General features: G+C 41.0%; 1 protein-coding gene across 3 annotated transcripts in view; it reads left to right on the top strand.

Moving 5' to 3' along the window:
- The window catches only part of LONP1 (lon peptidase 1, mitochondrial), a 562,611-nt gene that overhangs the window by 390,285 nt on the left and 144,922 nt on the right, over positions 1 to 27,404 (top strand). For all 3 annotated transcript variants that reach the window (XM_072113845.1, XM_072113844.1, XM_072113842.1), the window contains exon 12: positions 2,038 to 2,160. In XM_072113845.1, coding sequence (XP_071969946.1) covers positions 2,038 to 2,160 — 123 coding nt within the window. The remainder of the gene's footprint in view (positions 1 to 2,037; positions 2,161 to 27,404) is intronic.

Below are 27,404 nucleotides of genomic sequence, written 5' to 3'. Positions count from 1 at the left end.
ATTCGGTAATATCATTCAAGAGTGTTCTTGTCTGAGATAAACAATATTTAGGACAACATAAAGATTATTTCTGTTCATGCAAAGCATATAGGTAAATGTTGAAGATGACCGCGTCTCATGTTACAAGTATTAGAAGCAATACTAGCAGCAAAATCAAACATCAATAACAAAGCACATTTGTACAGAGGGAAGTACACAAAGGATGAAGAGGGATGGGAAGGGGTGAGTGGGCATTAGAAGGAGACACATAAGTAAGAAAAAGAGGGAAAGAAGGGGATACATATATATACAACCAACTGATTCCTATGTATCTACCGTTCAGTCTGCACCTGAACGGCAATTAATAAGGTGGGTATCTATCCGCTATTCGTGGGTTTTTTTACGTTGTTCACTGAGCGGGCTCAATATTGATTTAGATTTATTGTACAGATTAATACAGATGTGGTGATACCAGATATGTATGTTTTTTTGTGTTTTATAAACTTTATTTGCATTTTCTGTGTAACTGGGGAGATTATGGGACTTTTATTTTATTTATTTAATTATACTATAATGACTGAATCTTTTTTTTTTCACTTTTTTTACATTTTCTACTTTTTTAGCTTGAACAAGCGTTTATCCGATCGCTTGTTCAAGCCTTTACACTGCAATATACTTGTATTGCAGTGTATAGTGTAAGTAACTGATCATGCTGAGCATATTCAGTTACATACAGCCAGGTCCGGCCAGGAGGCGAAACCTGTCAAGGAGAGAAGCCGACAATCTCGGGGCACTCGGTCATGCTTGATCGAGGCCTGTAAGGGGTTAGACGTCCTTGTGGATGGCTGAACCTATACTTAGCTGGGTTAATTCCTTTCAAATTTACAACAAAAAGGCCATTTGGCCGATTTAACCCTTTAGTGCTTACTAAAATCTAACTTTTAATTCAATTTATTAAAAAATGGCGTCAATAGGCTATTGCCCCAAACCCCTGTTGATGCTGGTTTTAACACAGGGAGTGAGATATAGCCACCATACACAGCGAGCTAGATAAGCTGCACAAACAGAGGAATCAGATGGAGTACGTGCTTTAAAGGGAGGAAAAGGAAAAATCAGCTAGCACTAGAGACCACAGACAAACAGCCAGCGAATGAAACGCTAGGTAGATGTGGAAACGGGGTGTGATGTGTGCTGTGTGTGGAATACTTTACCCAAATCCTTAATCTTCCCCTCCCTTGCTCGTATCCCCTGTCTGTCCCCTGAAAAATTTTAAAGCAACCGCACTGAGTCAACACTATTGTCCGCAGATATATATATTTTTTTAATAAATTGAATTAAAAGTTAGATTTTAGTGTAAGGGGTTAAACACCCGGGATCAGAGTTTTTCCGATCCCGGGTGTTAGTGTCGGGTCTGGGCTGTGATAAAACAAGGGTATAGGAAGCTTAAAGAAGAGCGGGTCCACAAAGAAAAGGGGTGAGGGCCACACACTAGCATGTACATGTGCATGGTTTACAATATTTGATTTTGCAGCTTCCTGACACGCCCTTTTTTAAAATTTGACGCCACTATAAGGGGACCTAGTCCTATTGTTCCCTAGTGCTGCCTTTGGCTTCCAGGAAAAGTTTCATCTGTAAATTTTAACCATTCTTGTACATAGGGGGCAGTGTTATGGTACATACATGAAAAAAAGCGGCACACCAAGTAAATCCAGGTAATGATCCAATTAAAAGTGGCCCATTTTATTCCTTATTAAATTACAGCGACGTTTTGGCTCTAATTGAGCTTTACCCTGAGAAAACTGGTGATGTATATTGTATACTTATTTCACTCGTGGTGTGCATTGTCATGTTTGATGTTAAGTACTATAGAGGTGTCAGTACTATAGAAGGTGTGTTAACTGTATCACAACTTATTCTTCCCTCATTTTAGATTGATCTGTGTTGTGTATTTTAACAGTGCACTTTTGTTTGAACTGAACTTTACTCTATTTACTGCTTTAATTTTTAGGGATGCTTTTTACTTGGAAAAGGTGAATTACATTTTTCTTTCTCTGATAGGTTGACAAACTTGGACGTGGTTATCAAGGTGATCCATCATCTGCTCTTCTAGAACTCCTAGATCCAGAACAGAATGCAAACTTCCTTGACCACTATTTGGATGTACCTGTAGACTTATCCAAGGTAAAATCTTATTTTTTTTCAATTGTCGATTCACAAGCCTAGAGTTCTGCTCAGATCTGCAATGTGTATTGCACAGTTAACAGAAGTCACAAGTTATGGTTTCACTCTTTATCCAATTTCAAAAGTCCAATCTAACGAGTCAGCGATATAATCTACTCTTCCTTTATTTTTGCTTAGCAATCTCCTTACTAGTGTTGGACTGCAGAGCACCTGCCCTACTGTTGTATAGAAATGTTATAGCCTCTATTTGCTGGAAAGAGGGAATTTCACCAACACAGACTAACATTAACACTATGCCTGCTTTATGCTGACATACTTTATACTGACGCACTGACACACTTTTTATATGTTAATTTATTTTATTAGGACGTTAGGAGGCTTATAGTTCGAACAGCAATTTAAATGTGAGATTCAATATTTTTCGGAGGACAATTCTCCAAAAATCACCCTATTTTTAAACCTGCTCCCCTGAAACTAGTCAGAACAGCCTGTGTTAAGCTTGTTAACCCTATAAGCATCTTACAAGAATTTAAACAAAATGGAGGTTCTATTTGAATTTTTTTATTTTGACAAGTCCTAAAATTTACACATTCAAGCAGGAAATGTGAAAACACATATCAGATTTTGTTGTGCAGTTTCTTTAGAGTACGGCAATATCCCATATGTCAAGGTAAACTACTTTAGGGGCGCACAGCAGGGCGCATAACAGAAGGAGCCATTGATTGAGCTTTTAGGGGGCATATTTTGATGACGTTGTTTTCATGTGACATTATATATTTGAAAAGTTCCTGAGCTACGAGAACAGTGAACCTCCCCTATAAAGGATCCTATTTTAGAAGCAACACCTGTCAGAGAAGTTATCGACATTTATATCAAGCTTTTTACCAACACAGATGTTTTATAGCAAGTATTTACATTGGCTATGGTAAGAGAAAATCTTTTTCCAAAAAAAACTTGCTTTTGCCCCTTATTCTTATTTTTAATTTTGGTTAAAGAAACAAACGCACGTAATATCCCACATGTGATCACAAACTGCTGTCTGGGCGCACAATGCGGCTCAGAACGGAAGGAGTGTCTATTGGAGGATTTTGCTGGAACAGATTTCAGGCGCTATGTCTCATTGGCTGGGGCATATATGGGACTTTTATTTTTTTTATAAAAACATTTTATAAACTTTATTTTTTTTGGTCCCACACTGGGACTTTTTCAAATTAATATGCTTCCATACTGATGTATGGCTGTGTATTAGAACAGTCGGCAAATGCATAGGCTGACAGCTGCCCCGCTGGGTCTGACCAGTCATGAGCAGTCATGTAAGGCAGCGCTGGGGTCCTTCATGGGCTGCCATGGAGACTATCAGCACCCCCATACTCGGCGTGTAGTGGATGATTACTGGCTGAAGAGGAGGGTGGGTGCATTGGTTGCTGCGGTAATTTTTGACTGCGGCACCTAAAGGGTTAAACATCTGGAATTGCGACTCGCGGTTTCGGCAGCTTGTGTGGAGGCTCGGCTGTCACGTACAGGCTCTGCTTCTGTGGCGGTGAGATCCCTGTGATGGGGAACGTCATGGTGGCGCAAACAGATGCTCACCGTGACATTCCCCAACGTCACGGTATCTTAAGGGGTTAATACTGTGCCATCCACCTATCTTTTTCCCCAAACTATGAGTTTCTGGCTTCTCACTGCAGCTGGAGTCCGAACAGATATATGAAGGGCAGCGTATTGATATTATCATGCCTGTGCATTTCTTGGCATAAAAGTGTGGGGAAAGCAACATCACACCCACAGTGTGGCATATGTGTCTTAAAGATTCAGACTCTATTGACAGCATCAGCTCCTATAATAATACTTGAGCTACCAATACTAGCTCCGTTGAGTGCTATTACTATTACTGACAGGGCATCCTATGGTGCAGAGGCTAAATCAATGGTGCAGGTGCCAAAGCCCATTGGTGTTTCCTGTCCCTTCTGGGAATAGCGTGAAGTCTTTTCCTGCAGAGCCGTTGGGGAGTAGTGCCAATGCCACACTAGCTTACCTGGTGGAGGCATCTGGAGGGCTAGTGTAGGCAGCAAGGAGTTTGGGTTCTTGGTGTCCCTTTTTCTTCTTCTTGTCTCCTGACCATAAGCCCCTCTCTGATAGCAATCCTGGGCAGCCGAGATGCGTGTGAGTCCCCAGAGGTTCTACCGCACAAGTGCTGCTGGTCAGCATCCATTTTTTCTCCCCTTGCTTCCGGGTTCACAATGCAAAATTATGTGACTCGACACTTGGGCCAATTAGGAACCAAATTGTTGGTGGAGGAGAGGGCCCATGCTGACATCACAAAGTTGGCACCAAATTTTACAACTGGCCTCTGTTTCTATGTCACATTTTAGCTATAGCTTCTGAGCCCCGCAATCCTTTGGAACCCAGCGAGGACACTGCCCCATCTTATCCCTCCCTTTTAGGATCTTTATATAAGGTCATACCTTTCTTAACCCCTTGGCAACCTGGCCCTATTTTGTTTTTGCATTTCCATTTTTCACACCCCACCTTAAAAAAAAATCTAACTTTTTCATTTATCCATGTAAAGAGCTGTGTGAGGGCTTGTTTTATGCGTAACAAATTGCACCTCATAGTGATGGTATTTAATATTCCTATGCGGGTGTTTCTTGGTGATGTCAGTGGTAGATTACTGCTGACACCCTGCGACTCCCAATGACGGCTCGGCTCCAGTCCAGAGCCAAACCGGCATCGGCTCAGCACCGTACTAACATGCACAGTACTATTACTGCACTAAGGGGTTAAGGACAAAGTGTCACTATAAAGAAAAGCCAACAGGAGGTAGTGGGACATTCTGTCTATAGTCAGTTTTCATGTCATTCATCCAGTTGCACAAATCTTGTATGATGAATGTGATATAGGTTCACAGGATGAGGAAAGACGGGAGGATTCAATAGGGTTACCTCCATGTTCAATGAATGCTGCTAGTGAAATCCTTCAGGCAATCTGCTTGACAATGGAGGTTGAAGAACCTGTTTGCCCAAAAAAGAATGGGTCAAAAAGATCCAGAGTTTTTCCTGTATATGGAAATGTGTTAGGGCATTTATTCAAAGAAAGGACCCAGACAGGTAACACGCCATTACAGAAAATTTTAAATAACTCTTTTCTGACACAGGCACAGATCATTGGAATTTCAAGGAAAGCATCCCTGCCCGTTGAGGATGCTGGTCTTTTGAAACATGCAATGGACAAAAAAGAAATCTGAGACACATCTCAGAAGAACATGGAAGACGTTGTGAGCTATTCTAAGGCCCAACATAGCCGCAAGAGCCATGTCCCTGTGGTTGGCATAAGTGAAAGAACACATAAGCAATGCCACACCTAGAGAAGATATTGTCACATCTTTTCCAATCTTCATGAAAGAGGCAAATTTTTTTTGCAGATGCATAGGCGATGTCATCAAATTATTGGCCATAGCAGCAGCTCTCTCCACTACAGCTAGAAGATGCACCTGGATGAGGACTTTGTCAGGTGACGTAGGCTCAGTCTAAATCCCTGTGCTTTCTTTGTTACGGGTACAAATTAGAATTCCAAGATGTTCCACCATTGGATTTTTTTTTTTTTTAAAAACCCACCTGCCGCAGAAGAAAAGAATTTTCTGGAAAAAGAGATTCACTCTTTGTTGGAGAACCAAGGAAAAGGAAAGTAGGGGTTTTTATTCTACAGCCTTCCTCAGAAGAATGGCACCTTCAAATACAGAATAAACTTGAAGAAGCTAAATCAACACCTAATTTACAGAAAGTTGAACAATTGAGACTGTAAAATCTACAACTTATTTATTGGAAAAGACTCATTTTTGATAAGTCGAACTTCAGGATGTGTATTATCAAATGCCAGTTCACAGACTAGAAGAAGAAGAAATTCCTCAGACTAGCGGTGTAACTAAAGAACAACATACAACATTTTCAGTGTTAATTTTGAAACCCGAAGAATTTTCACAAAACATTATGGCAAAAGTCATAATGCGTCTGGCAACACCATACCTGATTCACTGGTAAGAACTGGTATTCACATCATCCTGGATGTCTCATCATGTTTCCTATGTGCCAACCTGGCATTTGTTTGCACCTTAGTACTTCTAACTGACATCCTAGCGATTATATATTATATCCAGCCCTGGTATATACCTATACTAAGTAGAATTTTCTACTGTGTTCCCTGTGCTGTTTTTTTTTCGATTGCAATCTGTCTGTGTTTCACCATCCTGTACAGTTGTCTGCATCTCATGTTTTATATTCATTACACATTTTTGTATGTTTTTTATACATTTTTTCATTAAAGAATTACTGCATTTTTATGATTTGTTGTTAGTGTCTTTCCTCTCTTTCCCCGCTTTGGGGAATATCTTTGGTTGTCTAGTAATTATGCGAGGTTTTGACTGCTTTAAAATGCGTATACCTAAGGGGTGCCACTAGGCATTTAGGTGGGGTTTGGATACCCACACCTGCACTACACTCCATTTGTTTTCCCCTTTATACTGTTCCTTTTTGTTTGCTTTCATAGATGTTGTTACCTCTAGAGGTGAAGTTAAGATCTATACACCCTAAAAGGGCAAAAATCTGCTCGAGCAGAGGTATAATGAAAACCATGGATCTCAAGACCTCAACCTTACCAGCGGTACAGTGGGCCTACCAGAGAGACGGCCGCCCCCATGGACAGGAAGATTGTGACTGCGAGGACCTCAGTGAGGTTCTCTGGGACCATATGGAATGCTCATAGGGTGCCAGTATTCACCAGCTTTCCCGGGGAGCCACGGTATCCCCGTCTGAGGCTTACCCCAGTCCAAGGATGCCTGGGGGATGCTAAAGGCTGCTAGCCTGTCGTGGATGCCTGGCAGTGCAGAGGGGTCCCGAGTGATGGCGAAGGTGGTGGCGTGTGCCCCAGTTCTGGTGGCCCCACTTAAGGAGAATTGTCCCACATGACTGGGCAGCATGTAAACTGAATATTGCCACCACTTGTGTATTCCATTGACTCTTAATGTGGCTTACCCAGTTGTAGGATAAGATCAGAAACGGAATCCCTAGTGAAGAGCTGTTGGGAGATTTCACTTTGTCGCAAAAAATTATGCGCCTTTATAGCCAATACTAAAGTCAATGCATTACCTAAGTGATGTTTACACAATTAAGATCATTTTAACCACTTACTTTACAATTTTACTTAGTCGTATTGCTGATATAGCTCCTGTCACTCCCTAGGTTGGTCAGTGTAAAATTCCAGAGTGTGGGCGGGGACTTTCTAAGCAGACACTTCTTTGATTTCTCTAGTGCTGTCTGCTGACTATATAGTTAGATTATCAAGGTACAGGTTTATATACACTTTCATTTGGCTTCTGAACATTCTACTAGTATCTGGCACAGGGAAAGAGAGATGAGGCAGATGAGAAATGATGATATCCATGAGATGCATATTACAGATGACATTCTCTCCTCTGCTATCACAGCCATTTCATACTGTCAGCTCTACTATAAGTCTCCCTCCCTCTCCCCTGGATAAAGATCTTATCTGTCTGTAGCTTGTAGCTTTACTCTCCTTATGCTGCTGGTAGGAAGTCAGTGTGTGCATTTGTGAGCGTGTCCTGGAATGCAAGGACAAGGGCTAGAGGCAGAGAGCAGCTCATCTCATTGGAGCGTCAGACAGAACAACAATATGTCTGCCGACCCTAAAGTCAGAAGATCCAGGGTCGGGTCCAGGGGCAACCAAAATTGTGTACACTAGGATTGATATAGAAAGGTTGGAATTATATCTTTGAAATGCTGTATTTTGTTTAACACATTATCCAATTCATCCTCTGTGAAGGCAATTTCTTATATGGATAAAGTTTCACACAGGAAAAAAATGGTTCCCTAGTCAGACCATTCAGTCACTGACTTTTCGTCCCTCCAGGCGTTTCAATCCCATCCACAGACAGAAGACCAGGAGAGCTCTGTTGGAGGAGCTCTAAAAGTTCGAGAGGCTTCATGGTTATCTTCTCACCAATCTCGGCCAGAATCCCCAACGACGTCAGGAGGGTGGGCAGGGTAGCCTTTCTCCAGAAATGGGAGAATATTTTTGGAAGCAGATGGGTTTCAAATATAATTAGAGAAGGCCTTAGACTCGTCTTCAAGATGACCATGTTCCCAGAAAACTGGAGTGGCTGGCTAGTTCAGCCTATGGTCACAGTGCTTGGTATGGGTTCTGGAGGGCTGACCTTACAGCCTGGCAAGTCTTCAGCAAGCAGTGTGCCAGAAGTGTGGAGGGAGAGGCTGACACCCTGAGGTGTCTACAGAATGAATCCCTGGGTGATGGATGGGAAAGCCCGTGGTTGTAAGCAACTTGAATCCAGGGATTAGTTGGAGCCAATGTTGTGCAAATCAACTTACAGTTCTTTATTCAACAGCAGGCAGCGGCCAAACGATAACGGGTTTAGCAAGCTGGAAGAGTTGTGGAGAGCTGGTTGACAGGAAAGTTACACACAGCCTGGTAATAGCTTCAGGCTGGGCTGGTAGAGATGGAGCCTGGGTGGTGCTGGGGCTTAAGTCTCCTGACTTGCCCTGGGTGCTAGGCAGGGGCCTGAAGCACCTGCGTTTCCTGGTATTAGGACACTGGCTGTTGCAGCACTGCCATGTGCTGCTTGCTGGAGCTGACTAGAATCCAGGACAGAGTCAGGCCATGTGCTCCTCCTTGCCAGGATTTATATACTCCCTTGTTAGGTGGTACCACTCTCCGATCAGCTTCCAGCTTGCTTTACAAGAACATCATTGGGCAATAACATTTGTAGTTGTTAACTCTTGCCTTAGCAGGCAGTGTCCACAGCTGTAATTGCTAAGTTCTCCAGTACTTGGAGACCTCCTAGGTCAGTGTTGGCGAACCTATGGCATGGGTGCCAGAGGTGGCACTCAGAGCCCTTTCTGCGGGCACTCAGGCCATCGTCCAAGGAGAGAGTTTACCAAACACTGAATCTTTCTACAGTCCCAGGCAACTTAACAGATGATGGTAAAATAAAAAGGGATACAAAAACGGAACATATTTCATTACGTGATGTTTTAAGTTTGGTTTCTGGGGAAGCAGAATGGCCTGTTCAAACTGTCCACCTGGGACCCCCAAAGAATGATTAGATGGAGACTTCCAAGATATATTCCAAGATTCACTGACCACCACCCCACCAGGAGGCCTGGCATATGATAATTGCCTTTTATCACTAGTTGGTGTAATCCAACCTTGTATGCCTCAATATTTCTTGGCTGATATCTTGCCCTGTGGGCATTTTATAAACTTGGCTTTAATTCCAGATTTTCCTCATGATACCCCGCACGTATACATATGCATTATGATTTTTGAGGTAAAAGTTTAAGGGTTATGTGATTGCTGGATGTTGCAGTAAAGCCACTTCTTTGACATTGTTTCTGTCTGCCTGTGTTTTAAGCCTGCCTGTGGTTATATGGGGACATTTGTGAAGCAGAAATATGAATTATTCCACATTTTCCTTTTGATGTATAAATCCAGATGGGGACTTATCCCTGTTACCTTTAGTGAGTGGGCCATAACCTATGGTTGAACTAGTGAAAGGATGTAGAAGGGCTCTCTCCCCCCCTCCATTAATTTTATGAGGGGTACTGCGTGATCAATGCTTGTGTTATATTGTCCTGTGTTTATTTAAAGGAAACCTACCACTTGAAGTGGCAGGTTTCTGATGGAAATACCGGGCACCAGCTTAGGGTGAGCTGGTGCCGGAGCTTATTTTTGTTAGTGTTTTAAACCGTGGTATCGCGGTTTAAAACACTTTTTAAACTTTATAGCCGGCGCAGGGAGGTACGCGCTCGGCGCTTACCATGCGCGCAGCTCTCCTTCACTTCCTATGTAGCCGTGCGCACGGTAATCGCCGAGCGCGTACCTCCCTGCGCCGGCTATAAAGTTTAAAAAGTGTTTTAAACCGCGATACCGCGGTTTAAAACACTAACAAAAATAAGCTCCGGCACCAGCTCACCCTAAGCTGGTGCCCGGTATTTCCATCAGAAACCTGCCACTTCAAGTGGTAGGTTTCCTTTAAGAATATCAGGGGAATTTTTGAGTCTCTATCATGATTTAGTTCTTATCACCACACCTTTATGATACATTAATCAATATCCCACGCCAATCTCCATCATTTCTGCTCAGTAGTATGGGATGTTCTTTACCACAAAGTAATGGGTAAAGTCAGGGCTTTGCAAGATTGGTGAGCTTGCCAGGGCCTCTTTCAATGCTGTAAGAGCCTGTGAGCCTTTATGATACATTAATCAATATCCCACGCCAATCTCCATAATTTCTGCTCAGTAGTATGGGATGTTCCTCCCCTTTCTTTACCACAAAGTAATGGGTAAAGTCAGGGCTTTGCAAGATCGGTGAGCTTGCCCCAGGGCCTCTTTCAATGCTGTAAGAGCCTGTGTACATTCTGGAGTCGAACTGACTATTAGCGGAAGTTTCTTTTCTGTGAGGTCTGATAGGGGTTTTGCAAGGGTGCTATAGTTATGAATAAACTTCATATGCTGTACCTAAAAAAGACATCACCTGCGTTTTGGTTTTGGGAGTGGGCCAGGCCTCTTTGGACATAGGGATCTGACAGTATCCCATAATCAAGTTCATAATCGTGATATATTTGGCCAGAAACTCATCATTGCGGGTATGCATCAAACACTGTGATGGCGTTCAATTTCCTGTAGTCTCCACAAAACGGGTCGTTCGATCCTTTTTGGGAATAAGGAATACAGGAGAGGCACTGTGTGACTTCTGGATCACCCCCAGGCCTAACATCTTAGCAATTTCCCTGTTCATGTCAGCCCACACTTTTATGGAGACACGGTAGGCTGACTGCCTCTGGTGTCTATGTGTACAGAGACGCAGCAGTAACATCACAACCAGAGCGGGGGGCACTGCAGGTCCTGGCTTTGGTTACAGGCTGCAGGCAGAGACTGCACAGGGAGAGCTGTGGTCATGATCTCACTTCACTAGTAAAGAAAAAAATACAAGCCTGGACAACCCCTATAATCCTGAAGGCTGTGTATGTGTATAGATTATATATAGGGGGACATCTTAATTTTGATCTGTTTGTTTCTCTTTTTTTGCAGGTTTTTAAAAAATATTCTGGGACTCTTTAGGTGCATTTTTGCAACTATGATGAGGTTTTGAAAGATCTTTATTTTAAGATCTCTATGTATATACTCACACACACAGACTTGAATTATACATGAAAACAGACACAAACAATGTCACTCAGCATCCCCGATATTACATCCATGCTACGCTGCACATTACATTCATTTCACTCTGCACCCCATATTACATCCATGTCACCCTGCACCCCCACATTACATCCATGTCCCCTGCGCCCCCACGTCACATTCATGTGACCCTGCGCCTTAACATTACATCCATATCACTCTGCACCCCCGCGTTACATCCATGTCACCCTGCACCCCCACATTACATCCATGTCACCCGCACCCCCACATTACATCCATGTCACCCTGCACCCCCACATTACATCCATGTCACCCTGCACCCCCACATTACATCCATGTCACCCTGCACCCCCACATTACATCCATGTCACCCTGCACCCCCACATTACATCCATGTCACCCTGCACCCCCACATTACATCCATGTCACCCTGCACCCCCACATTACATTCTTGTCATTCTGCCCCTCCGATATTACATCCAAGTCACTTTGCAACCTCACATTTTCCCCCTGTAATCCCACATTATATCCATTTCACACTGCACTGCACCCCACACACCCCCTTGCTCAGGCTGCTTTTGTATCACTTCCCATACCTCATCCCAGCACATGCATCAGACTACCCTGGATTTTCCTGTTTTTTCCTCCCACACAAAAGCCACATGATCATGACCTCATTGCAGATCCTTGTCCATGTACTGCAGCTAATATACAGTTGTTATGTATATGTGACATGGTAGTTCTGCTCCACCAGCACCTGCCGCCTGACCCCTCCTCCCCTGTTTACCAATTAAAATAAAAAATGGTGCCTATCCATAAATACACCCCTAAAAGACATAAAGACGTGTCATTTTCATCAACAACAATAGAAGGTCCTTATTTGGAGACCCAGATCAGTGCCTAGTAACACATTAGTGGGAATATTGTCAGACACTCCCATACTAAAAAAATCCCACACCGCGATCAATATATACCCGGGGCGATAGGCAAGACCGGATTCACTTCTCCAATCCAGATAACAGTCCTCACTTTTCCTGGAATTAAATCTGCATCACTCACCTGTTCTAGTCAGACAAGTGTCCCTCAGTCCCAAAGTGACTGTGTTACCCACAGTAACAGACTGCAGGTTATTACTGGGTTGTGCCACAGTCATGCACGACCGCGGCGTGTAAGGGGTTAATGTCCGCGATCGGAGGAAACTCCGATTGCGGGTGCTAGAGACGGGTGCCAACTGTAACATACATGATGTAATGTTGGGAACAAATATACATCAATGCCCACCTTGGCGCGGATCTGGTGCTCTGGCGGCATTACATCAGTGATATTGTATTGGTTTGGAGAGGGTCAGAAAAAGGCCCGGAAGAATTTTTGTGTACATTAAATGATAATTCATTCAATCTTATATTTACCCCAAACATTAGTGAAGAAAAGATAGAATAGCAATAGCAATAGAAGGTAGCAAATGAACATCTAGAGTGCAGTACATTTTATAAACCTACCTCTGAGAACAGTTACATATTGAATACGAGTTGCCATCTACCTGGACGGTTTCAGCCAATATAGAAGTGGAGGAGAAACTGCACAAGAGCAGATCAATTTGAAATAGAGGCTGAGGATCTGACAAAAAAGTTCAAAGAAAAATGCTATACGGAACATATTTTAAGATCTTCTTGGGAGAGGGCTAGAAATCTAGAAAGAAAAAGTTTCTTTATTGACCAAAATACTGCTGAAGGTACTACATTTAAGGAAACGGATATGCCACAGACAGCGAAAATTGTATTACCCTATAATATACAGTATTAAAAAAATAGAAAAAATAATAGGAAAATACTGTCATTTCTTTAAAGAATATAGAGTTGTGGAGGAGGAAATACCCTCTACTCCCCCAATAGTATACTCAAGAGCACCAAATCTCAACATGTAAATAGCCCCAACATGTAAAAAGAAATCACAGAATACTTTTACCTTGGCATCTTGGATGGCGGAGCCTGGCTTCCACAGATGTGGTAGGTGTGGAGCCTGCAAGAAAACCAATTTTCCAAAAAAAAAAACTACTACCATTCAATCCAGAATAAATTCTTACATGCATAAGATTAACATGACACTGATATGTGACTCCATTTGAGTAATATACGTTATTGAATGTCCATATAAAAAACAATATATAGGATGGACTTGTAGATCATTAAAAACCAGGTTAATGGAACATATAAGAAACATAGAAAATGGTTTTGAAAAGCATTGCTTATCTGCTCATTTAAAAAAAAAAAATCATAATAAAGATCCAAGTAAAATAAAATTTACATTTAAATTTAGGAAATATTTTTTGTTTCATGTAATATGTTTTACTTTTGTGTTATTTGTGATAGTAACATACATGTTATACAAAAAATACCCAAGGTTTATCCCAAATGCCAATTTAACGATATATACAGAATGATCTTTAAAACCCTACCAGTGTATACAACCATATATGTGTATGTGGTATGATATCTAAAGGTCACCCTGCATATCCCCTCTAGGGAAATTTTACTCAGTAGATATCAAAGATTTCAGTATCTCATGGCCGGTCCAAGATAGGTTATATAAATCCATATACTTTTGTGAAAAATTTAAAGATATAAAAATAAACAAAATGTATTTAATACAATATTGACTGGGCCCCAAGGAAATATATTTATTATACTAATATAACTACATATAAAAGTGCAATTTTATAAAGTGCATATATGCCCATGCATTGGCACACTCTAGCATTTCTGCCAATAGTGCCACCGTCAGTCTACATATGTAGCCCATCCAAGGGATTGTACCCGATATTGGATCAGACATTAAGATCCATATTCTTCCCATATTTATATAAAGGAAAACCAGACAATAAATGCATTTCCAATGAATAGCAGTGAAAATATGCATATATAAGGGTATAAATAAGCATCCATGAATGCACATGTCAAACAATTGGTTCTGGCATATCCATAAATATACATGTCAATCAATTAATTCGGGCATATCCGATGAGGGTCCCATGACTTCGACAATATCGTGCAGCCTGGATATTTCAGACGGAGTGAGGAGACCATCAGAGGTTTCAAAAAAAGCCAAACATAGCATCTATAGAGGGTCAAGCACAACAGACAATTAGACACAACAACAAATGTACACCTAAACTATTACAAAAATGGTTTGAAGCTTGTGGCCTCATTGAGGCCTTTTGGCTGCACGGTATTTTGAAGGGTGATCCACCACCATCCCTACAACCCATAAGAACCCTATCAATCCCTCGTTTTGTGGGTCCCCTGGGGTTACAGCCATGTTCCTCATGAAAATGCTTCGGAACAGGCTGTAATTTTTTAACTTTCTTTAAAGGGAACCTACCCCCACATATCTGTCTATAAAGGTAGATCGGGTGGTAGGTACATGTATAGGACGTGAGAATAGCCCTAATAAGGGCTAATCCTCATGTCCCTGGTATCTTTTGCTAACTTGTATTACTGAAATATGTAAATTTTCTTAAGCGGCTACTGGGGCGTGAAGTAGCCAGAGCTGAGGCTACACAGCACAGCTACTCCACGCCCCAGTAGCCTCTTTGTTCCTCCTACCAAAAATCTTCGGGGAGCTGCGCGTACTCATCCAAGAATCCTGCTGTCTCCCCCGGCTTTGGGCCTGCTGTTCTGCGTATGCGCAGGTGGAAGGATTCTCGGACAAAGGCGCACAGCTGCGCACCAAAGATTTTTGCCATATCTGTCATAAGAATAGGCCAATGTTTCTCTATAACTTCCTTGAATCCCCTCCATTGTGAATTAAAGTTAGTGATCAATCTCGCTGCTTCAGCCTCTACTTTGGTCTACTTACCAATAGAGAATACCGAGTTACAGGTAACACTGCGGTCGGTGTTAACTCGCTGATCTATGGTGGCTTAAATGTGTGATCAGCACATTGTAATAAATGAGGAGGAAAATTCCCATATACTTCCATACTGTAGTATGGCAGTATATGATAGGATTGATCAGACAACCTAGGGTTAAAGTATCCTAGGTAGTCTGAAAAATAGTAAAAAGTAAAAAAAAAATATATAATTGAAAACCAAAAAAATTTAAATCAGCCCCCTCTCCCTAGAACTGATATATATAAACAGTAAAAATCATATTCACATTAAGTATCACCTGAAAATACCCGATCTATCAAAATATAATAACAGATTTTCACTGTGTCCAAGCCGACATGGAATATTTCATACCACCATTTTGAAGTGCAATTTATTATGCAGAAAACAAGCCATCACATAGCTCTGTACATAAATATGTTTTATCCATTTTTGATTGTGGAAAAACGATCCTAAAAAAAGCAATCCTAAAAGCGATAAAAAAAATCTGTGTAAGAGATCTAGGGTTCAGACCTATAGGTTATGTCAGACAATGCAACAGTGGTGGCTGTTGTGAATCGACTAGGGGGCACCACAAATCCTTCCCATATGCAGATAACCAACAATATTTTTTTGTTAGCAGAGAACCACCTAAACTCCCTCTCCGGCGGTTCATATATAAGGGAAAGAGAACTTACAAGTACTGTAGACTTCTTGAGCCGTATCCAGTTGGTGTCTGAAGAAAGAAGTATTTCAGAAGATAGTTGACCTGTGGCGAAGTCACAGCCTGGCATATGCCTTTCCTCCTTTGATAATACTACCCAGAATATTGAGAACTTTAAGACAGGAGCAAGCAAGGGTCATAGTTATAACCTCATTCTGGACCAGATGAGCTTGGTTCTCAACTCTTGAGAGAATTGTCAATCTCAGATCCTTGGATCCTTCCGGAGATCCACAATCTCCTATACCAGGGCTTAGTATGCCATGCAGAGATCAGTTCTCTTCATTTGACCACCTGGAATTTGAGAGCCTGATCCTTTCCAGAAAGGCCTCTCAAAGAGTGTTATTTCCCTTCTTCAGAAAAGTAGGAAGTTGGTGACATCAAAATTTATTTCAGGATTTGGAGCATCATTTTTTTATATTTTTGTCAGGTTATGGACATTGATTTACATCATCCTAATATAGCTAAGATCCTGGATGTCTTGCAGGCAGAACTAGAGAAAGGTTAAAACCAGGTACCTTGAATGTTCAGCTTTCTGCACTCAGTGCCTTATTTGAGAACTCATCCTCCCACCCTTGGGTTATGGGAAGAATGCAAATAAGTTTTCCAAGGTGTTAAATGGAAAACAATACCTCCTTTTGCTACCTTGAAAGGCAGCCCCCTTAACATTAAGTATGACTTACAAGAAGTCTAAAAATATGATGTGGGATTAAGCCAAACCAGTATATCTATTCCATAAGGAACAGACTCCCAACTGTAGACAGCACTGTTTCGACCTGATTGGGTCTCCTCAGTATAGCGTAGGGAACTGATTTGGCTATGTGAGAGGCTATTGACTAGGGACAGACAGTAGGTGTTCTCCTTAAGGAGACAATGCCAATTAAGGCCACCTTAAAGGCGTGTGGAGACTTAAAGCCATAATGCTCCACTAGGGAATTCTGGGAAGTGCTGTCTACAGTTGGGAGTCTGTTCCTTATGGAATAGATATACTGGCTTGGCTTAATCCCACATCATATTTTTAGACTTCTTGTAAGTCATACTTGATGTTAAGGGGGCTGCCTTTCAAGGTAGCAAAAGGAGGTATTGTTTTCCATTTAACACCTTGGAAAACTTATTTGCATTCTTCCCAGAATTCCCTAGTGGAGCATTATGGCTTTAAGTCTCCACACGCCTTTAAGGTGGCCTTAATTGGCATTGTCTCCTTAAGGAGAACACCTACTGTCTGACCCTTGGGTTATAAGATTCCTAAGAGTAGCAGTCTCCTCACCCTGGGCTGAATATCGCTTACTGATGTTTTGGCTATACTAGGTTACTATTTCAATAATTACCATATATACTCGAGTTTAAGCCTAGTTTTTCAGCACAAAAAATGTGCTGATAACCCAAACTCGGCTTATACTCGAGTAAAAAATATCAAAACTCACCTTTCCGGCTTCCCTCGCTGCTGGCTATATACTGTGGCAGGGGCTGGCTATATAATGGGGGTTATGGGCTAGCAGGGTATATCCTGGGGGGCAGGTGCTGGCTATACACTATGGGGCAGGGTCCGGCAGGCTATATAATGGGGAGGCTGTGACCAATGCATTTCCCACCCTCGGCTTATACTCGAGTCAATAGGTTTTCCCAGGTTTTTATGGTAAAATTAGGGACCTCGGCTTATACTTGAGTATATATACGGTAATTCACTGATATTTACTGATACACTGATACACCGGAATTTACTGATACACAATCCTCAGTATAAATTTTTTCAAAGGGCTTACAGATAAAATACGGACTGAGAAGATAGTCTAAAACTTAACATTTAATTGGCGTATTAAAATGAACTGAATTCTTTGTGCATACAACACATAATTTTCCTTAAAATAATGACCACAATCACTCCTGTCTAACACCTGAGCAGTATATGAGTATGTGTATTGGTTACAATCTCATGCACATACACAACACACGGAATTGTCTCAAGCATTGGAACAGGTAAAGCAGGGGGAGCAGTAGACAGTGTGCCTAGTGATTAATCTCATCTCCGGTCACTCACTCATTCAACACTCTTCTCTGCCCTCTCTTTTTTTGCCATAGACAGTCATTTTCTAGTATTTACAGCGATAATGTAGGAATCCACTGCACTATATCTAAATTCCCTTTCACTAACACCCTCAAGGGTTCATTCTAGGGATTTTTTAAATATTTGGGGGGACCTTCTACCTTGCCCATCACGGACTCTATATTGGATTTCTTTCAAAAATTGATTAAACAAAGGTATTTTCTTGAAAAAAAAAAGGATTTTGGTTGACATAAGATGTTCTGAGAATATGTAAATCAAGAGATTCTTAAAATCCTCTGAATAAGACCTCATGTCCATCACACAGTACCCCATTGGGACCTTTTACTTGTATTGTCTAATCTAACTAAGGGCCCCTTTGAACCGTCTCTTGGGTGATATCTCTTTAAGGCATTTATCTCTAAAGAATGCATTTCTTTTAACCATAACTACAGCCAAGCAGATCAGAGTGATTCCGGCTTTTTCTTGTGATTATTTGAATTTGGGACTAAGGTTTGACTAAAGTAGTGTAGAGTACAGTGTATTGAGGGATCTCTGTGCAAGTGGCACACGGTTTCAGATCCATTGCAAATTCTCCATACTCTGTTATTGCATTTATTAGATTTTCGCAACACATAATAAATTTAATAACAATTGATCAAAAGGTTATACAGTCCCCTAAATGTTACCAATGTCAAAAAATTACACCTTACACAGCTCCATTCACCATATTATTAAAGGTAGTCAGAATATGGCGACATGAAGAAATGCTTGTATACATGATTTTAATTTTTTAAATATATCTAAACACAACAAAAAAAACCTATGTAAATGTGTTATCCCAGTCATGTCAACCCACAGAATAAATGGGAGGTCTTTTAAGTACACAGGGAGAACCGTAAACACAGAACCCAGAATAGCACAAATGTGAATTTTCATCGATTTTGACGCACTTGAAATGTTTCACCTGCTTCCTAGTACAGGTCATATTAAATATCATCACTAGTAAGTAAAATTTGATAGACAAAAAACAAGTCTTCTGCACATGAAAAAAATAAAGAAGTAATGGATGTTTGTATATCTGCTAAAGGAAACCGCACCATCGCATTTACAATCGCAAAATTATGCACAGCTGCCTCCTTTGACTTGGGGAACTCCATAGACTATGTCTTGTGCTTACCAAAATATACTTCCTAACCACTAAACTACAGGAGCTGTTGGGTGTTATGGCAATTTGCCTAAATATGCATCAGGTTGCACCCAATCACAGCTCAGCTTCTATTTTGCTACAGGTCATTAATATGAGCACTGATTATTTGCAATAAACAACAAAGCACAATGTTAGTATAAGACAGCTTAGGTTTAAGTATCATAATCAAATTCATATTTACTCAATCAAAAACATTGTAGTAGTGACATTAGATCATCTCTGATACTCCAGTCTCCAGTCCAGGCCCGCAACCTCATATCTGCAAGTACTTCTTAACAATAATGCAAGATCCCTCCCTGACCGCGGCGTGCAAGGGGTATTTGACAAGAATCGAAACAACCCCCCCCCCCGCTTACCGGGGGGGGGGGGGGGGTCCACTGCTCCAATCGCAGCCTCGGGACTGCAAGTGTCCCGGGCTGCGAGCTCTGCTTCCGGGATCCGGGTCCCTGCCTTCTGTCAGTGGATTGCTTGTTCAAGCTAACCTGTAAAAGTAAATAAAACCAGTTGATTAAACATTGGATAAAAACATTTTTTAATCAAAAGAATTAAAGTTAAAGTCCCCTAAACACAAACATTCCCTATACACATGTAATTAAGTAAAAAAAAAAACAACACAAAATCGCCAAAAAATGCCACATATTTGGTATCGCCGCACCCGTAACAATACGTTCAGAAACGTTATTGGGCCCGCTTGGTGAACACCATAAAAACAAAACAAGAAAAACTCGCCAAAAATGTACATTTTTCATAAAATCTCTTCACAAAAATATTCTAAAAAGTGATCAAAAAAAGTTATGTGCGCCAAATGATACCACTTGAAAGGACATCTGAACATGTAAAAAATAAGCCCTAAACTTGCTTTGTAAACCAAGAAAAATATTAACCCCTTAACGCTCTGCGCCGTAGCTCTACGGCGCAGAGGTATAAGGGATGTATGAAGAGGGCTCACGGGCTGAGTCCTCTTCATACAAAGGTGGGGGTTTTTGCATATTGCATAAAACCCCCACCGCTAATAACCGCGGTCAGTGCTTGCACCGATCGCGGCTATTAACCCCTCCGTTGCCGCCGGCAAAGACGGCATCTTTGTTGCGATCGCCGCGCCCCCGAACGTCATCGGGGGGCGGCGATCGGTTGGCATGGTAGCCTCGGGTCTTCGTTTGACCCGAGGATACATGGCTTCTGCATATTCATTACAATAAGCCTGTGGCTCATTGTAATGTATAGTGTGCAAAAATGCCATATATTGCAATACTGTAGTATTGCAGTATATGGTAGGAGCGATTTGACCATCTAGGGTTAATGTACCCTAGATGGTCTAAGAAATGGGTAAAAAAAAAAAAAAAAAAAAGTTTAAAAAATAAAAAAAATTAATAAAATATTAAAAGTTCAAATCACCCCCCTTTCCCTAGAAAGGATATAAAACATAATAAACAGTAAAAATCACAAACATATTAGGTATCGCCTCGTCCCAAAATGCCCGATCTATCAAAATATAAAAACGGTTACGGGCGGCGGTGACCTCCGAGGCGAGAAATGGCGCCCAAATGTCCGAAATGCGACTTACACCTTTTTACATAACATAAAAAATGATCAAAATGTCGCACAGACCTGAAAATGGTAGCAATGAAAACGTTGCCTCATTTCGCAAAAAATGACACCTCACACATCTCCGTGCGCCAAAGTATGAAAAAGTTATTAGCGTCACAAGATGGCAAAAAAAATTTTTTCTTTTTTGTACACATTCATTTAATTTTTGAAAATGTATTAAAACACAATAAAACCTTTATAAATTTGGTATCACCGCGATCGCACCGAACCAAAGAATAAAGTAGGCGTGTTATTTGGAGCGAAGAGTGAAAGTCGTAAAAACTGAGCCCACAAGAACTAAATTTTTCCACATTTGGAATTTTTTTTCAGCTTCGCAGTACACGGCATGTTAAAATAAATAACATTACGGAAAAGTAAAATTTGTTACGCACAAAATAAGCCCTCACACAGGTCTGTACACGTAAAAATGAAAAGTTATGGATTTTTGAAGTTGGAGAGCGAGAAATGAGCCGAAAAACCCTGCGTCCTTAAGGGGTTAAAAGATGGCGATGCAAAAATAAATGAGATTTCCTCTATATTAGTTTTTTTCCAGTATAATTGTAAAAATAAATTAAAAAACTATATAAATGAGCTTTCACCGTAATCGTAGTGATCTGTAGAATAAAGATAATATAGTATTTTTAGTGTACGACCCCCAAAAAATACAAAAAGAAATTAAACCAAAATTGACAATTTTCTTTTCACCCATACATTCAAGAGTTAATAAAATCTCATCAATAAGCTAATGAACCACTAAAATCAAATATGTGTAAAGTGCATCTCATGTCGCAAAAATAATGTCCAAATTGCCAAAAAAATAAAGATTGTATAGCCAATAAAAAGTGACAATGCTCTGAATGGCGCAGCTTCCCTTAGATGCCTTGGCGTTTGCCCATACAGCAGGTTACCACCACATATGTGGTATTGTTATATTGTGTGGAAAAAGTAAAACATTTTGAAGTTCGAAAATGGCGAATTTTTCAAAATTTTCACCAAATATCTGATTTTCTCATAAATAAATGCAAAACATACCACCAAAATTTTTCAACTAACATGAAGTACAAGGTGTCACGCGAAAGCAATTTTAAAATCACTTGGATATGTTAAAGTGTTTCAAAGTTATAACCAGTAAGAGTGACACAGGGCAGATTTGAAAAAATGGGCCATGTCAGGAAGGTGAAAGTGGCTTCGGCGTTAAGGGGGTAAAGAACCTAGAATATTCAACATATTTTAGTTGTATTACACTTTTTTAAATATATAATTCCACATGTGTTAATTTATTGTTTGTAGCCTACAATTTTTATAGTCATGAAATATAGGTCATAGGATGCGGGCAGTTAGCAATAAAAAAGCTATATACCGTATTTTCCGGACTATAAGGCGCACTTAAAAGCATTGGATTTCCGTGGAAATCCAAAGTGCGCCTTTTAGTCCGGTGCGCCCTATGTATGGCGCTGGGCACAGTGCAGCGGACCATACTTACATAGGTCCCCGCTACCGGAGACCGGAGACAGCAGATCTCCAGCGGGAACTGCAGACCACGCGGCACGAACAACTTCTGCCGCGTGGTCTGCAGTTCCCGCTGGAGATCTGCTGTCTCCGGTAGCGGGGACCTATGTAAGTATAGTCCGCTGCCCTCCTCCACCTCCCCCTCACCTTCCCCGCTCACCTTCCCCGCGTTCCCCGTCGCGTCTCGGCGTCGCGTCTCGGCGTCGCGTCACGTCGCCGCGTCACGTCGCCGCGTCACGTCGGGTCTCCGCCACGCCCCCGGACCCCCGCCACGCCCCCGGACCCCGCGCCTTATAGTCCGATGCGCCTTATATATGTAATTATTACATATATAAGGCGCATCGGACTAATGCGCCTTATAGTCCGGTGCGCCCTATAGGGCAAAAAATACGGTAAATGGGGTATCGCCTTAATCGTGATGACCCATAGAAAATGCTTTTTTTTAACCTCCACCAAGGAAGAGTTAACAAAATCTGATTATTAGCTGTTGAAACCCCCCTAAATGATTTACCTGAAAAGTGGATCTCATCCACAAAAATTGAAAAATCCACCATATGTCCAAATTACAAAAAAAAAAACCATTTATAGCCTGTAAAATGTGAGAATACAGGCGGTCCCCTACTTAAGAACACTCGACTTACATACGACCCCTAGTTACAAACGGACCACTGGATATTGGTAATTTATTGTACTTTAGTTCTAGGCTACAATAAACAACTGTAACAGTTATCAAAGGAGTCTGTAATGAAGCTTTATTGTTAATCCTGATTCTTATGACAACCCAACATTTTTAAAATCCAATTGTCACAGAGACCAAAAAAAAGTTCTGGCTGGGATTACAATGATAAAATATACAGTTCCGACTTACATACAAATTCAACTTAAGAACAAACCTACAGACCCTATCTTGTATGTAACCCAGGGACTGCCTGTACAGATCTGCTCTTAATGGCGCCTCCTTCCGTTCTATGCCCGGCGTGTGCCCATACTGCAGTTTACCACCACATATGGGGCATCCTCATACTCGTAATAAATTGGGTATCAAACTTTGTGGAGTTTTTTGTCATTAAATACTTTGTGATAGTTTAATTTTTAGCCACAATTAATATATTGTCTAAAAGAAATTACAGTTTGCAAATTATACCTCCATTTTGTTTTAACCGCTGTGAAGCATCTAAAGGGTTAACATACTTCTTAAAGTTGATTTATTTACACATTGAGGGGTTTCATTTCCAAAATGGCATGATTTTTGGATTTTTACTGCTATTTAGACCTCTGAAAGTCACTTAAAGATGAGCCGGTGTCTCTAAATAAGAGTTTTAGGAATTTTCCTAAAAATGAGAAAAATTGCACCACAATTCTGAACCTCCTAACAACCTAAAAAAGAGAGACGATGCATAAAACCCTAAGCTGATATAAAGCAGACATTCAGGAAATGTTTGTTATAAAGTTACTTGGGTGTCATGAGTATCTGCCTGAAAAGCAGAACTTTTTGAACTTTGAAAATGAATAAGTACAATAAGTACAATATTTGACAAGACAACAGTCTCAAAATCCCTTGGATATCTTAAAGCGTTACAAAGGTATGACCTCCTATAATGTCACAGGGCAAATTTTAAAATCGGGCTTGGTCCTAAATCCCTTAAATGGCTTAGACACAGAGGGTTAAAGACATTGGATATGTTGTTAAAGGCAACTTCATGAAGTACCCACTTAAAGTGCAGGATTGAGTGGCCATGCTTCACCTACATCTTAGGAACTTGGTATACTTCCAACATCTCTAAGGTACACATCCAGTGGGCCATTACAACTATTTATTTCAAGCTTGGTAATTCATGAATCGAATACCAGATCTATAGTAAGTAACAACACAGGGTCAGTGCTGTGGTAGAGAGGGATCTATCAGCACCTATGGGTGTCAAATACATGGTTAGCTCCCATCTGCTTGGGTATGTATACAGTAGCTCCCCTCCCACCACAGCGTCGTACCTTCTAATGACTTCAATCGCTATAGCTCTGCCACCAGCAGAAACCGCTCAGCTGCAGGAAAACTGGAAGGTAGTGTGTAGGAAAATCTATTGGCACGATCAAGAATTACAAACCAAGAACACTTACATGCAGGTGTTTGTCACCTTTAGCAGATATGCTAGTCTTTGATCTTCATATGCACTTGTTTTTTTTTGTTAAAATACTTTTGAAAATTAGCAACTATAGAGCCAAGAGCCCCTCAGACTCATTTCTAGGGCAGCACGGTGGCTCAGTGGTTAGCACTACAGCCTTGCAGTGCTGGGGCCCTTGGTTCAAGTCCCATCCAGGTCAGTATCTGAAAAGAGTTTGTATGTTCTCTCCGTGTTTGTGTGGGTTTCCTCCGGGTCCACTGGTTTCCTCCCTCACTCCAAAACATACTGATCGGTTCATTAGATTGTGAACCTCATGGGGAAATGGGACTGATCTCGCAAGCTCTGTGTAGCGCTACAGAATTTTTGTGTGCTATATAAATAAAGGAGTTATTATTCTCATTTTTATAGCCTTTTATTGTGTAAACAAGGGCATAATCCTTGATCACCGTAATAGTTTTCCTTTAACCCCTTACTGAGCGTGACTTATAGGAGGCCTTTATGGGCATCTATGGAGGCCTTTAAATCTCGACGGTTCGTGGGTGCTGCCATTTTGGATTCGATTACAACCTGGTGGCAGCAATCAGTTACCGAGACAGCCTTGAGACAAAGAGCCGATGCTGTCTGATTTAAACTCATTGATTATCATGTGCACATTGTTATAGATAATGTGTAAAATCCTCATTTACTGCCAAGGATCAATCAGACAACCTAGGGTTGAAGTAAAAAATAGTAAAAAAAATAAATTAAAAAATTGCAAATCACCCCCCTTTCCCTTGAACTTATGTTAATATAAACAGTAAAACTCATAATCATGTTAGGTATCACTGGGTACCAAAAAGTCCTCTCTATCAAAATATAATAATAACGCTTATTCCCATGGTGTAACCTCGTAATGGAAAATGGGTCCTAAAGTTGAAAATGCCATTTTTCCCCTCACCATGACAGCACCGCACAGGAGAGAGGGATCCGTCTCCAGGGACAGGAAACCCAGGACTTTAAAGGCGCAGCACGGGGATCCAGAGAGTCTCGGTGAGGCTCCGTAGAGTGGTGAGAGGGGGAATGGGAGTCCCAGGTACCCCGGAGTGGCTGTGCACGGACCCCGCCGAAGGCTTACCGGAGGGTGAAGAGGCCTCGGTGGAGTGATGCAAAGTAGGCTGCGGGTCGCAGCTCAGCATGTCCACTCCTCTACCGGGTTGCGGGCCGGCAAAGATGGCGTCAGCCCCACTTCTGACTGGAAGTGGGGCCCTGGTTGGAGCTGGCACACAGGAGTCCTATGTGTATTGTACACAAGCAGCCAGCAAGAGGATCGAATTCAGCTCCAAGTCTGCTGCTGTGCTTCGGTCAGGGGACCTTGGAGATCAACTTACTCTCCCTCAGGCAATATGTGTTCGAACGAACGCGCTAGAGATTTGGTGGACACCGCTACGGTAAATGGAGTTATAACAATCTTAATGTGTTGCACACTTGGCTCCTAGGAGCTAACAACTGCTCAGGACCGGTCCACAAACAGTCCCACAATTAAAACAAAAGAAAGAGAAAAATTACTCTGACCGGAGCTCCAACAATCCTTTATAAATTCTTTATGAATCCAACACGGTATATTGCTTGACGCATCAATCTTTTTCAATGAGTATTGCACGTCTCCACAGGTCTCTGACAAGAATAGGTCACCATTCAGACCAACTCCATCGCTTTTCCTAATCCTCCTTCATTGCCATCTCTCAATTTCACTAGAAGAAATACGCGTACGGATAGTGTAGTATATTATTTGTAGTTTAAAATTTTATTAAAAAATATACTCACAAAACGTTTGTAAAAATGTGCATATCTAGACATAAGCAGGACGCCAGTCATACATGTCCTGCCTCTTTTAAATCATTCACAACACCATAAAATTACATAACAATACATCTTAAAAATGCACAATAATTCCACTATGCGACCTTTGTTCCTTATATTATATACGTTCACAAAATATATATATATCCCCAATGTATATCTCATTTGGTTCCTAAATATATTCTCTTTTATATCAACTAATCATATATCACATGATTTCATTCTACCTAACCCCTGTAGACTCCCCCTTCAACTATTCACTTCCCCTTTCCACATACTATTCACTCTCAGAGATGCTAGCATATGAGTTTTAACCCTGTCACAACCATAACGCTGGTATCACTAACATATAAATAATCCATTTCAATCTAACCCCATATTTTCATGGTATCCAACTAAAAGTATCCTTGACCTTTGTAATCCTAGGGATGTATTCACATTACCCTCTCACAAGTGCACTATTATCACTCCTTGTTTTGCACCTGATAGTGATAGTGAAGTGACCTATCTACTATAAAGTCTTGTTCACATTATTTCACACCCTTTTGTGATTATAATGTCTCTATTTCTTAACTTTACTACCTTATTATATATCCTCATTCAGTCACTAATGTGCATTATAATTCAAATGTCTATATATGACACAATACTCCCAAAGTGGATGTGTTTTATCTTAATATTCTTTTAAAGTACATTCCAACTCAAAATCTATATCAGTAACCTATCCTATCCTAGGGATGTATTCACATTACCCACACACAAGTGCACTATTATCACTCCCTACTTTGCACCTGATGCACCTGACCTAATAAAGAGACCTATCTACTAAAAGGCCTTGTTCACATTATTACACACCCTTTTGTGATTATAATCTTTATATTTCTTAACTTCACTACCTTATAATGTGCACTATAATTCAGTGTGAATGTGTTTAATCTTAATATTCTTTTAAAAAACATTTCAGCTCAAAATCTATATTTAACCCTACTGGCGCCAATGAGTCTAGTCTGTGTATCCAGTAACCTTCCCTTCTACTCAGTTTAATGTTAATCTGTTCCCCCCGCCAGTGTGATTTAACTTTTTCAATCGCAAAAAAAACGCATACCACCAGATCTGAAT

The sequence above is a fragment of the Engystomops pustulosus genome, chromosome 1 (genome assembly GCF_040894005.1).
Source record: "Engystomops pustulosus chromosome 1, aEngPut4.maternal, whole genome shotgun sequence".
Classification (NCBI taxonomy): domain Eukaryota; kingdom Metazoa; phylum Chordata; class Amphibia; order Anura; family Leptodactylidae; genus Engystomops; species Engystomops pustulosus.
This window is presented reverse-complemented; position numbering and strand designations above follow the sequence as displayed.